Source organism: Penaeus chinensis, chromosome 9, assembly GCF_019202785.1.
Source record: "Penaeus chinensis breed Huanghai No. 1 chromosome 9, ASM1920278v2, whole genome shotgun sequence".
In the NCBI taxonomy this organism is placed as follows: Eukaryota; Metazoa; Arthropoda; class Malacostraca; order Decapoda; family Penaeidae; genus Penaeus; species Penaeus chinensis.
In genome coordinates, this window is record NC_061827.1 from 4,406,849 (window position 1) to 4,421,848 (window position 15,000).

A 15,000-nucleotide genomic window follows, 5' to 3' on the forward strand; every position below is an offset into this window, starting at 1 on the left:
CCCGGGTGATGAGCTATTCCTACATGATGTCCGTGATGGAGATTGTAAGGACTACCGTAGCCCTAATGGGGATCAGCCTCGCGCTTCTGCTCTGCTGCCACCACGACAGCCAACAGAACTACAGTCTGTAGACGAAGCGCTTTTTAATATATGTTTATCTCACACGTTGAAAGTTGGCAAATTCATATGAGTGTATAGCAACATACACATAACTTTAAGTTCATACATATAAATATACAACATTCGTATGTGCGCATTATATATGTATGTGTGTGTGTGTGTGTGTGTGTGTGTGTGTGTGTGTGTGTGTGTGTGTGTGTGTGTGTGTGTGTGTGTGTGTGCGCTTATGCAACTGTTATATGAATGCATATATATACATATACATATATATACATATACATATATATACATATATATGTGTTTCTGTATGTATTTATATGTTATATACTACTAGTATGGGTAATTTACCTACAAAACCTACTACTCACGACAAACTTCATGGCTCCGGAACCTGGACCTTTAGCTCAGTCTGTTGGGATCCTCGTCACTTGCCTCTATATAGGTCTACTCCAAGGCTGCGAAGCGACACGCCCCCTTGTCTCATCAGCCAGTTTTAATATATCGTTTTTGTTGTTGTTATCATTGCTTCTATGTATCTGTAAATGCATCTGATTCCAATGCTAAGAAAACAGAAATGGAAATGGTCTTTGTTTTAATGAGTCACTGGCAAAATCTATTACAGCTTCCAAGAGAAAATTTCCTTTTGTATTTTGTAGCGATACATGGGAAAAAATGAGTAATAACGAGAAAATAAATCACAGAGAATGCATATATCTATCTATCTATATATATATGAGAATGATGTTAAATATTTAGAGGAAAAAAGGGTATCCAACAAACCTGAAAGAAAAGGGTGCATCCATACTCCGTCTAGCACGGAGGCCTTTGTAAGACCAGTCTAATCAAAGGGAAGAATGGTGTCAAGCTTCCGATTTCTAATATTTGGAACTCAACACTTTTAGACTTGTGTAAAAGATTCTTTGCTGCTGTAATACGCCTTATAGTATTTCTATCATTAATGTCGTAACCGTAGAACCCATTTGCTTTCGCTATTCAATTGATTGTACTCATGTTCACCACGCAACATGAGTGCTTTGCTCAGGTTAGATCCCTTAGAGAAAACAGAAAAGACATATTTACGACAGTAAACCAATGGAAATCATTTCAGGTGTAGATTTTTATTCTACCCATGATTACAAGTTCTTATCTGTTAATTCTTAAAGTACCTTGTCCTTCCATAATTGCAAGATCATTACTGCATTGTTGTCAATTTGTTTATCAAACCGGCGATAAAGCAAGCGTAAAGGAGCAATATCTTCAGATAGGCATTGTCAGTCCAGGCGTTAAAGTGGGTCTGACTTGATTACACTTATCTATAAACCTATCTATATCTATTGCTACGCCTGTATCCATAACTATATCTCCATCTACCTGCCTAATTATCTACATATATGTAACTATATATGTATATATGTATATATATTGTATATATATATATTTTTTATATCTATATATTATACATATAAGTATATATCTCCGTATACATACATACATATATATGTATGTATATGTAAGCATATATATTTACACACACACACACACACATATATATATATATATATATATATATGTGTGTGTGTGTGTGTGTGTGTGTGTGTGTGTGTGTGTGTATAGATATATAAATATAAATATATGTATACATACATATGTATATGTGTATATGCACACACACACACACACACACACACACACACACACACACACACACACACACACACACACACACATACACACACACACACACACATTATATATATATATATATATATATATATATATATATATATATATATATATATATATAAACTGTGTGTGTGTCCATATATGTATATATATACATACATACATACATACATACATACATATATATATATATATATATATATATATATATATATATATATATATATATTCATCTCTCTCTATATATAAAAATAGATAAATATATATACATACAGACAGTAAGTATATATATATATATATATATATATATATATATATATATATATATATATATATATATACATATATATGTGTATATATATATATATATATATATATACATACATATATATATATATATATATATATATATATATATATATACATACATATATATATATATATATATATATACATACATATATATATATATATATATATATATATATATATATATATATATTACACAATGTTTTTAGTGTGATCAAAAGTAAAAAGAACTTTAAATTTCCATATTTGGCCGTATACTAACAGACAGTCAGGAAATTAATTAGGGTTATATTAATATTTAAAATGATTAATTGTAATGGTGAAAATAAGGATGATGATAATAGCAATAAGGAAGATGATCATGATGATGATAATGATAATGATGCAGTTAATTATAATAATAGTGATATTGATAACAGTAATAATAATAACAGTAATTTGATGATAATTTCCCTATTTGGCCGTATACTAACAGACAGTCAGGAAATTAATTAGGGTTATATTAATATTTAAAATGATTAATTGTAATGGTGAAAATAAGGATGATGATAATAGCAATAAAGAAGATGATCATGAAGATGATAATGATAATGATGCAGTTAATTATAATAATAATGATATTGATAACAGTAATAATAATAACAGTAATTTGATGATAATTTTATAATTACTAAGAATAGCTCTTGTAATAATAATAAAATTGAATTAATAAGACTAGTAACAATACCATTAATAATAAAAAGAATACTAAATGTTAACATATACAGTAAATAATAAGGATGACAGTAGTAATCATGATATTTAATGATAAAGAATGATGATAATCAACTTGATGAAAGTAATATGAACATGAATGATAACAATTAAAAAGGGTGTGTAGTCTTCTTCGCAAGGACACTGACAACTTTTTTTTAGTTTAATAGATAATGAAAGGTGAGACTTTTAGCGTAATCAGTTACTAGTAATTTCATGTCATGAAATCATTGATTTATGTAGCTATGGGTAAATGAGATAATTGTCGAATAAAAATACGTAAAAGCACTATATTACCATAAAATTTATTGTCTTGTGGTATAGTAATAGTATATTACAATCTGTTTTCCTTTCTTTTTCTCTTCATTTTCAAGTCAAACTCCCATTAATTAACAATAAATTTGTATATGTAGATGGAAATCAAAAATTGCCTTTGCACATGCAGTGTTTATATGTTTATATAAAAAATACAGTGTGAATCTGATATCATTTCATTAGCATAGTAGCAAATACATGTTCAGTGAATTTTATGGACAATGAAGTTCACAGAGAAGGCAATGCAGTATCAAGAAGGTAGAGTTTTGTCAAGCGGAACAGTTCTTTCAGTAGGTCGTACCTAAATTACTAATTTCATTTCTTTGTTTGTTCTTCGTTCAACCAAGAAAGCTATAATGATAAAGATGTTATCCATGGTAACCATAGGAAAAGGGATAACCATATCCACGATAACCAAGGTAGCCGTAGGGAAGGGCGTATCCAACGTGAGGATTTGGCTCGGCCTCAGCCTCCCTCTTGCCGACGTGGGAGTGCACGTACGAGGTCGCGTGGCCAGGGTGATAAGCTACTCCAACTGGATAATGAAGTCCATGGTAGAGGTAACCAGTGCCGTATCCACCGTGAGGATCGGCCTCAGCCTCCCTCTTGCCAATATGAGAGTGCACATATGAGGTCGCGTGGCCCGGGTGATGAGCTATTCCCACATGATGATGTCCGTGATGGAGATAGTAAGGGCTACCGTAGCCATAATGGGGATCAGCCTCGCGCTTCTGCTCTGCTGCCACCGCGACAGCCAACAGAAAAACAATCTGTAGACGAAACACCTTTTAAAATGTGTTTGTCTCACATGTTATAAGTTAATATTTAAGTGCATATGCACATATATGTGTGCTTTTAAAAATACGGCATTCATATATACATATATATACATATATGTATGTATATATTTGTGTGTGTGTGTGTAGTGTGCACACACACACAAACACATACATAGATATATATACATACATATATATATATATATATATATATTTATATATATATACATACATATATAAATAAATATATGTATATATATATATATCCATATATACGTGAATGTATTGCACTTACATGTATAAACACATATATGTTTGCATATGTTATACTGTTACAGGCTATTTAACTACAACTACTACTTACGACAAACTTCATGGCTCCGGAACCTGGACCTTTAGCTCAGTCTGTTGGGATCCCCGTCACTTGCCTCTATATAGGTCTACTCCAAGGCTGCGAAGCGACACGCCCCCTTGTCTCTTCAACCACTGTTTATATGTTGCTGAAGTTTCGGTTTGTTTGCAGTTGCCATTATTTTCTTTGTATCTGTACATGCTAAGATACAGAAGTGGAAACCATTATTTTAATGAGATACGTATTTGCAAATTTCATCATAGCGTCCTACAGAAAATGTTCTTTTGTATTTTATAGCGATATATGAAAAAAGAATGAGTAATAACGAGGGAAGAAACGGCTAAGAAGACACAAATATGGTGTCTATATGTGTGTGTGTGACTGCGTATGAGAGAAAGAGAAAACCTGTTTTCTTGATCGTTTAATCCTTTCATACTACTACATCTGAACAAGATGCTAATTATATAGATAAAACAGGTGTTCAACAAACTTCAAATATCACGGCGCATGCATAGTACGTCTAGCACGGAGGCCTTTGTAAGACCAGTCTAATCGAAGAGAAGAATGGGGTCAAGCTTTCGATTTTTTATATTATTAAGAACTCATTACTTTCAGACTTGTCTAAAGAACCACTTGCTGCTGTAATACGCCTTTTAGTATTTCTGGCATTAATGTCGTAACCGTAGGACCCATTCACTCGCTATTCAGCTGATTGTACTTCGATACACCAGTCAAGAACTACAGCAGTTAATATTATGAGTGCCCGGTAAACAATCATATATGCATTTCCCTCACCACCATATTAATGCGTAACAGAGTGCTTTTCTTAGGTTAGATCGCTCAGAGAAAACATAAAAGGTATAGTTACCACAATAAAGCAATGGGAATCCTTTCAGCTATGGATTTTTACTCTACCAATGACTACAATCTATTTATTCGTAAAGTACCTTGTCCTTTCATAATTGCAAGATCATCGTTACTGCATTATTGTCCATTTGTTAATTAAACCGGCGATAAAGCAAGCGTAAAGGACCGATACCTTCAGATAGCCATTGTTTGTCCAGACGTCGAAGTGGGTCTTACTTCATTACAGTTATCTAAGCATCTATCTATATATATATAGCTTCGTCTGTATCCATACCTATTTTTTCCATCTATCTATCTTCATATATGTAAATATATGATATATATATATGCATATATACATATATACATATGCATATGTATATACATATCTACGTACACATACATACATATATATATGTATGTATATATACTCTCTCTCTCTCTCTGCATTTATATATATATACATTCATATACATATATGTATACATATTTATACATACATATATACAGATATATGTATAAATACCATTTTCCGATAAAGCCTTAAGTAGAATAAAACATTTGTGCAGCTGTCAAAAAGTATATATATATATATATATATATATTACACAATGTTGTTAGTGTGACAAAAGTAAAAAGATCTTTAAACTTCCCTGTTTAGCCGTATACTAACAGACACAGCCAGGAAATTAATAACAGAAATGATAAATAATGTAAATGAAACGGCCAATAGTGATAAAAAAAATATAAAAATGTTGATGGTTGTGATGGTTATATTCATTAAAACAATAAATTGTAATAATTAAAATAATGATAATAGCGATAATGAAGATGATTATAATGATGATAATGATAGTTATGATAATGATAATGATGATAATGATAGTTATGATAATGATAATGATGTAGATAATTATAATGATAGTGATAATGATAGTAGTAATGATAATAACGATAGTAATCATCATAATAATGATAAATAGCTCTTGTAATAATAATATAAATAGCTCTTGTAATAATAATATAATCAGTAATAATAATCAGTGTTATTGCAAAAGAAGTAATCATTCTTTTAATTAGAAAAGTAACTAACATTATCAGTAACAAGAACACTAACAATGATAACATAAACAGTAAATAATAAAGACTGCATTAGTAATCATGAAATTTAATGACAAAAAATAATGATATTCAGCATGATGGAAGTATTATCAACATGGATGATAACAAGTACAAAGGGTGTGTTGGCTCCTTCGCAAAGACACTGACAACTTTTTCTCAGTTTAATAGATAAATAAAGGCGAGACCTTTTGCGTAAGCTGTTATTAGTAACTTCATGTCAAGGAATCATTGATTTATGCAGCCATTGGATAATGAGATAATTGACAAATAATAATACGTAAAGACACTATACTTGCGCACAATTTATTGTCCTGAGGCAGAGTAGTAACATGTTATAATCTGTTTTCCTTTCCTTTTCTCTTCATTGTTCAAGTGAAACTCAAAACAATAGTAATTTTGTATATATTAATGAAAATCAGAATCTGGCTTTGCACATACAATGTTTATATGTTTAAATAACAAAAAAATGAACGAATCTGACATTTTATTAGCATGGTAAAAAAAATACATGTTCAGTGAATTTTATGGACAAAGGAATTTAAAGAGAAGGCAATGCAGTATCAAAGGTGTTGAGTTTTGTTAAGGTCGTATCTAAATCAATCATTTCCTTTGTTCTTCGTTCAACCAAGAATGCCATGTCGATAAGGATAGTATCCACGGTAACCGTAGGAAAGGGGGTAACCATATCCCCCATAACCAAGGTAGCCGTAAGGAAGGGCGTATCCAACGTGAGGATTTGGCTCGGCCTCAGCCTCCCTCTTGCCGACGTGGGAGTGCACGTATGAGGTCGCGTGGCCAGGGTGATAAGCTACTCCAACTGGATAATGAAGTCCGTGGTAGAGGTAACGAGTGCCGTATCCACCGTGAGGATCGGCCTCAGCCTCCCTCTTGCCAATGTGGGAGTGCACATGTGAAGTCGCTTGGCCAGGGTGATAGGCTATTCCAACGGGATAATGAAGTCCATGGTAGAGGTAACGATTGCCGTATCCACCGTGAGGATCGGCCTCAGCTTCCCTCTTGCCAATATGGGAGTGCACATATGAGGTAGCGTGGCCTGGGTGATGACCTATTCCCACATGATGATGTCCGTGATGGAGATAGTAAGGATTAACGTAGCCATAATGGGGATCTGCCTCACGCTTCTGCTCTGCTGCCACCGCGACAGCCAACAGAAAAACAATCTGTAGACGAAACACCTTTTAAAATGTCTTTGTCTCACAAGTTAAAAGTTGACAAGTTAATATTTAAGTGCATATGCACATATATGTGTACTTATAAAAATACGGCATTCATATATACATATATATACATATATGTATGTATATATTTGTGTGTGTGTGTAGTGTGCACACACACACAAACACACATACATACATATATATACATACATATATAAATAAATATATGTATATATATATCCATATATACGTGAATGTATTGCACTTATATGTATAAACACATATATGTTTGCATATGTTATACTGTTACAGGCTATTTAACTACAACTACTACTTACGACAAACTTCATGGCTCCGGAACCTGGACCTTTAGCTCAGTCTGTTGGGATCCGCGTCACTTGCCTCTATATAGGTCTACTCCAAGGCTGCGAAGCGACACGCCCCCTTGTCTCTTCAACCACTTTTTACATGTTGCCGAAGTTTCGGTTTGGTTGCAATTGTCATTATTTTCTTTGTATCTGTACATGCTATAAGATACAGAAGTGGAAACCATTATTTCAATGAGATACGTATTTGCAAATTTCATTATAGCGTCCTACAGAAAATGTTCTTTTGTATTTTATAGCGATATATGAAACAAGAATGCGTAATAACGAGGAAAGAAACGGCAGAGAAGACACAAATATGGTGTCTATATGTGTGTGTGTGACTGCGTATGAGAGAAAGAGAAAACCTGTTTTCTTGATCGTTTAATCCTTTCATACTACTACATCTGAACAAGATTCTAAATATATAGATAAAACAGGTGTTCAACAAACTTCAAATAACACGGCGCATGCATAGTACGTCTAGCACGGAGGCCTTTGTAAGACCAGTCTAATCGAAGAGAAGAATGGAGTAAAGCGTTCGATTTTTTATATTATTAAGAACTCATTACTTTCAGACTTGTCTAAAGAACCACTTGCTGCTGTAATACGCCTTTTATTATTTCTGGCATTAATGTCGTAACCGTATGACCCATTCACTCGCTATTCAGCTGATTGTACTTCGATACACCAGTCAAGAACTACAGCAGTTAATATTATGAGTGCCCGGTAAACAATCATATATGCATTTGCCTCACCACTATATTAATCCATAACAGAGTGCTTTGCTCAGGTTAGAGCGCTCAGAGAAAACAGAAAAGGTATAGTTACCACAATAAAGCAATGGGAATCCTTTCAGCTATGGATTTTTACTCTACCAATGACTACAATCTATTTATTCGTAAAGTACCTTGTCCTTTCATAATTGCGAGATCATCGTTACTGCATTATTGTCCATTTGTAATTAAACCGGCGATAAAGCAAGCGTAAAGGACCGATACCTTCAGATAGCCATTGTTTGTCCAGGCGTCGAAGTGGGTCTTACTTCATTCCAGTTATCTAAGCATCTATCTATATCTATAGCTTCGTCTGCATCCATAATTATGTTTTCCATCTATCTATCATCATATATGTAAATATATATGGTATATATATGCATATATACATATATATGCATATCTATATACATATATACGTATACATACATACATACATATATGTATGTATATATACTCTCTCTCTTTCTCTCTGCATGTATATATATAAACATTCATCACTTTATAAACATAAATATATAAATACATTCATATACATATATACGTATACATATTTATACATACATAAAGATATATGTATAAATACCATTTTCCGATAAAGCCTTAAGGAGAATAAAACATTTGTGCAGCTGTCAAAAAGTATATATATATATATATATATATATATATATATATATATATGTTACACAATGTTGTTAGTGTGACAAAAGTAAAAAGATCTTTAAACTTCCCTGTTTAGCCGTATACTAACAGACACAGCCAGGAAATTAATAACAGAAATGATAAATAATGTAAATGAAACGGCCAATAGTGATAAAAAAATATAAAAATGTTGATGGTTGTGATGGTTTTATTCATTAAAACAATAAATTGTAATAATTAAAATAAGGATAATAGTGATAATGAAGATGATCATAATGATGATAATGATAGTTATGATAATGATAATGATAGTTATGATAATGATAAGGATAGTTATGATAATGATAATAATGTAGATAACGAAGATGATCATAATGATGATAATGATAGTTATGATAATGATAATGATAGTTATGATAATGATAATGATGTAGATAACTATAATGATAGTGATAATGATAGTAGTAATGATAATAACGATAGTAATTATCATAATAATGATAAATAGCTCTTGTAATAATAATATAAATATCAGTGTTATTGCAAAAGAAGTAATCATTCTTTTAATTAGAAAAGTAACTAACATTAACAGTAACAAGAATACTAACAATGATAACATAAACAGTAAATAATAAAGACTGCATTAGTAATCATGAAATTTAATGACAAAAAATAATGATATTCAGCATGATGGAAGTATTATCAACATGGATGATAACAAGTACAAAGGGTGTGTTGCCTCCTTCGCAAGGACACTGACAACTTTTTCTCAGTTTAATAGATAATGAAAGGCGAGACCTTTTGCGTAAGCTGTTATTAGTAACTTCATGTCAAGAAATCATTGATTTATGCAGCCATTGGATAATGAGATAATTTACAAATAATAATACGTAAAGACACTATACTGACGCACAATTTATTGTCCTGAGGCAGAGTAGTAACATATAATCTGTTTTCCTGTCCGTTTCTCTTCATTCTCAAGTCAAACTCAAAACAATATTAATTTTGTATATATGATTGAAAATCAGATTCTGGCTTTGCACATACAATGTTTATATGTTTAAATAAGAAAATACTATCCGAATCTGATATTTTATTAGCATAGTAAAAAATACATGTTCAGTGCATTTAATGGACAACGGAATTCACACAGAAGGCAATGCAGTATCAAAGGTGTAGAGTTTTGTTAAGGTCGTATTAAAATCATTTCCTTTGTTTGTTCTTTGTTCAACCAAGAATGACATGTCGATAAGGATAGTATCTACGGTAACCGTAGGAAATGGGGTAACCATATCCCCCATAACCAAGGTAGCCGTAGGGAAGGGCGTATCCAACGTGAGGATTTGGCTCGGCCTCAGCCTCCCTCTTGCCGACGTGGGAGTGCACATACGAGGTCGCGTGGCCAGGGTGATAGGCTATTCCAACGGGATAATGAAGTCCATGGTAGAGGTAACGATTGCCGTATCCACCGTGAGGATCGGCCTCAGCTTCCCTCTTGCCAATATGGGAGTGCACATATGAGGTAGCGTGGCCCGGGTGATGAGCTATTCCCACATGATGATGCCCGTGATGGAGATAGTAAGGACTAACGTAGCCATAATGGGGATCTGCCTCACGCTTCTGCTCTGCTGCCACCGCGACAGCCAACAGAACTAAAATCTGTAGACAAAAAGGCTTTTTAAAATGTCTTTGTCTTACATGTTAAAAGTTGACAAGTTAATATTTAAGTGCATATGCACATATATGTGTGCTTATACAAATACGACATTCATATATACATATATATACATATATGTATGTATATATTTGTGTGTGTGTGTGTGGTGTGTGCATGCACACACATACACAAATACACATACATACGTATATAAATAAATATGTGTATAAATATATATATATATATATATATTACGTGAATGTATTGCACTTAAATGTATAAACACATATATGTTTGCATATGTTATATTGTTACAGGCTATTTAACTACAACTACTACTTACGACAAACTTCATGGCTCCGGAACCTGGACCTTTAGCTCAGTCTGTTGGGATCCTCGTCACTTGCCTCTATATAGGTCTGCTCCAAGGCTGCGAGGCGACACGCCCCCTTGTCTCTTCAACCACTGTTTATATGTTGCCGAAGTTTCGGTTTGGTTGCAATTGTCATTATTTTCTTTGTATCTATACATGCTAAGATACAGAAGTGGAAACCATTATTTTAATGAGATACGTATTTGCAAATTCCATCATAGCGTCCTAGAGAAAATGTTCTTTTGTATTTTATAGCGATATATGAAAAAAGAATGAGTAATAACGAGAAAAGAAAAGGCAGAGAAGACACAAATATGGTGTCTATATGTGTGTGTGTGACTGCGTAAGAGAGACAGAGAAAACCTGTTTTCTTGATCGTTTAATCCTTTCATACTACTACATCTGAACAAGATGCTAAATATATAGATAAAACAGGTGTTCAACAAACTTCAAATAACACGGCGCATGCATAGTCCGCCTAGCACGGAGGTTTTTATAAGACCAGTCTAATCGAAGAGAAGAATGTTCGATTTTCGATATTATTAAGAACTCATTACTTTCAGACTTGTATAAAGAACCACTTGCTGCTGTAATACGCCTTTTAGTATTTCTGTCAGTAATGTCGTAACCGTAGGACCCATTCATTCGCTATTCAGCTGATTGTACTTCGATACACCAGTCAAGAATTACAGCAGTTAATATTATGAGTGCCCGGTAAGCAATCATATGTGCATTTGCTTCACCACTATACTAATGTGTAACAGAGTGCTTTGCTCAGGTTAGATCGCTCAGAGAAAACAGAAAAGGTATATTTACCACAATAAAGCAATGGGAATTATTTCAGCTGTGGATTTTTACTTTGCCAATGACTACAATCTATTAATTCTTAAAGTACCTTGTCCTTTCATAATTGCAAGATCATCGTTACTGCATTATTGTCCATTTGTTAATTAAACCGGCGATAAAGCAAGCGGAAAGGACCGATACCTTCAGATAGCCATTGTTTGTCCAGGCGTCGAAGTGGGTCTTCATGACAATTATCTAAGCATCTATCTATATCTATGGCTTCGTCTTTATCCATACCTATTTTTTCCATCTATCCATCTTCATATATATAAATATAAATTATATATATATATATATATATATATATATATATGCATATGCATATGTATATACATATCTTCGTAGACATACATAAATACATATATATATATATACATATATATATATATATATATATATATATATATGTGTGTGTGTGTGTATATATACTCTCTCTATGCATTTATATATATATATATATATAAACATTCATCACTTTATATACATAAATATATATACATTCATATACATATATATGTATACATATTTATACATGCATACATACAGATATATGTATAAATACCATTTTCCGATAAAGCCTTAAGTAGAATAAAACATTTGTGCAGCTGTCAAAAAGAAAGTATATATATATATATATATATATATATGTATATGTAGATCTTTAAACTTCCCTGTTTAGCCGTATACTAATAGACACAGTCAGGAAATTAATGACATAAATGATAAATAACGTAAATGGAATGGCCAGCAGTGATAAAAAAAATATATAAAGATGTTGATGGTTGTGATGGTTATATTAATAATTAAAACAATAAATTGTAACAGTGAAAATAATGATGATAATAGCGACAATGAAGATGATCATAATGATGATAATTATAGTTATGATAATAATAATGATGTAGATAATTATAATGATAGTGATAAAGATAAAAACGATAGTAATTATCATGATAATGTTAAATAGCTCTTGTAATAATAATATAAATATCAGTGTTATTGCAAAAGAAGTAATTATTCTTTCAATTAGAATAATAACAGTAACATTATCAGTAACAAGAAAACTAACAATGATAACATAAACAGTATATAAGACTGAATTAATAATCATGATATTTAATAATAAAGAATTGTGATGTTCAGCATAATGAAAGTATTAACATGGATGATAACAAGTACAAAGGGAGTGTTGGCTCCTTCGCAAAGACATTGACAACTTTTTCTCAGTTTAATAGATAATGAAAGGCTAGACTTCTTGCGTAAGCTGTTATTAGTAACTTCATGCCAATAAATCATTGATTTATGCAGCCTTTTGATAACAAGATAATTGGTAAATAATAATACGTAAAGACACTATACTTGCGCACAATTTATTGTCCTGAGGCAGAGTAGTAACATGTTATAATCTGTTTTCCTTTCCTTTTCTCTTCATTGTTCAAGTGAAACTCAAAACAATAGTAATGTTGTATATATTAATGAAAATCAGAATCTGGCTTTGCACATACAATGTATATATGTTTAAATAAAAATAAAAAAAACGAATCTGACATTTTATTAGCATGGTAAAAAAAATACATGTTCAGTGAATTTTATGGACAAAGGAATTTAAAGAGAAGGCAATGCAGTATCAAAGGTGTAGAGTTTTGTTAAGGTCGTATCTAAATCAATCATTTCCTTTGTTCTTCGTTCAACCAAGAATGCCATGTCGATAAGGATAGTATCCACGGTAACCGTAGGAAAGGGGGTAACCATATCCCCCATAACCAAGGTAGCCGTAAGGAAGGGCGTATCCAACGTGAGGATTTGGCTCGGCCTCAGCCTCCCTCTTGCCGACGTGGGAGTGCACGTATGAGGTCGCGTGGCCAGGGTGATAAGCTACTCCAACTGGATAATGAAGTCCGTGGTAGAGGTAACGAGTGCCGTATCCACCGTGAGGATCGGCCTCAGCCTCCCTCTTGCCAATGTGGGAGTGCACATGTGAAGTCGCTTGGCCAGGGTGATAGGCTATTCCAACGGGATAATGAAGTCCATGGTAGAGGTAACGATTGCCGTATCCACCGTGAGGATCGGCCTCAGCTTCCCTCTTGCCAATATGGGAGTGCACATATGAGGTAGCGTGGCCCGGGTGATGACCTATTCCCACATGATGATGTCCGTGATGGAGATAGTAAGGATTAACGTAGCCATAATGGGGATCTGCCTCGCGCTTCTGCTCTGCTGCCACCGCGACAGCCAACAGAAAAACAATCTGTAGACGAAACACCTTTTAAAATGTCTTTGTCTCACAAGTTAAAAGTTGACAAGTTAATATTTAAGTGCATATGCACATATATGTGTACTTATACAAATACGGCATTCATATATACATATATATACATATATGTATGTATATATTTGTGTGTGTGTGTAGTGTGCACACACACAAACACACATACATATATATACATACATATATAAATAAATATATGTATATATATATATCCATATATACGTGAATGTATTGCACTTATATGTATAAACACATATATGTTTGCATATGTTATACTGTTACAGGCTATTTAACTACAACTACTACTTACGACAAACTTCATGGCTCCGGAACCTGGACCTTTAGCTCAGTCTGTTGGGATCCGCGTCACTTGCCTCTATATAGGTCTACTCCAAGGCTGCGAAGCGACACGCCCCCTTGTCTCTTCAACCACTTTTTACATGTTGCCGAAGTTTCGGTTTGGTTGCAATTGTCATTATTTTCTTTGTATCTGTACATGCTATAAGATACAGAAGTGGAAACCATTATTTCAATGAGATACGTATTTGCAAATTTCATTATAGCGTCCTACAGAAAATGTTCTTTTGTATTTTATAGCGATATATGAAAAAAGAA

At 33.0% G+C, this 15,000-nt stretch overlaps 4 protein-coding genes across 4 annotated transcripts; all 4 read right to left on the minus strand.

Moving 5' to 3' along the window:
- Positions 1-3,548: 3,548 nt before the first annotated feature.
- LOC125028620 (histidine-rich glycoprotein-like) lies at positions 3,549-4,335 on the minus strand. The gene is made up of 2 exons (XM_047618091.1): positions 4,324-4,335; positions 3,549-3,950 (listed from the first exon to the last, which is right to left on the minus strand). Exons 1-2 carry the CDS (start codon positions 4,333-4,335, stop codon positions 3,549-3,551), a joined length of 414 nt encoding a protein of 137 aa, XP_047474047.1.
- Positions 4,336-6,899: 2,564 nt separating this feature from the next.
- On the minus strand, positions 6,900-7,807 carry LOC125028621 (histidine-rich glycoprotein-like). The gene is made up of 2 exons (XM_047618092.1): positions 7,796-7,807; positions 6,900-7,460 (listed from the first exon to the last, which is right to left on the minus strand). The coding sequence occupies exons 1-2, from the start codon at positions 7,805-7,807 to the stop codon at positions 6,900-6,902; spliced, it is 573 nt and encodes a 190-aa protein (XP_047474048.1).
- A 2,660-nt stretch (positions 7,808-10,467) lies between these two features.
- On the minus strand, positions 10,468-11,252 carry LOC125028622 (uncharacterized histidine-rich protein DDB_G0274557-like). Its single transcript, XM_047618093.1, has 2 exons — positions 11,241-11,252; positions 10,468-10,899 (listed from the first exon to the last, which is right to left on the minus strand). The coding sequence occupies exons 1-2, from the start codon at positions 11,250-11,252 to the stop codon at positions 10,468-10,470; spliced, it is 444 nt and encodes a 147-aa protein (XP_047474049.1).
- A 2,551-nt stretch (positions 11,253-13,803) lies between these two features.
- Positions 13,804-14,707, minus strand: LOC125028623 (histidine-rich glycoprotein-like). Its single transcript, XM_047618096.1, has 2 exons — positions 14,696-14,707; positions 13,804-14,364 (listed from the first exon to the last, which is right to left on the minus strand). Exons 1-2 carry the CDS (start codon positions 14,705-14,707, stop codon positions 13,804-13,806), a joined length of 573 nt encoding a protein of 190 aa, XP_047474052.1.
- Between the last annotated feature and the right edge of the window lie 293 nt (positions 14,708-15,000).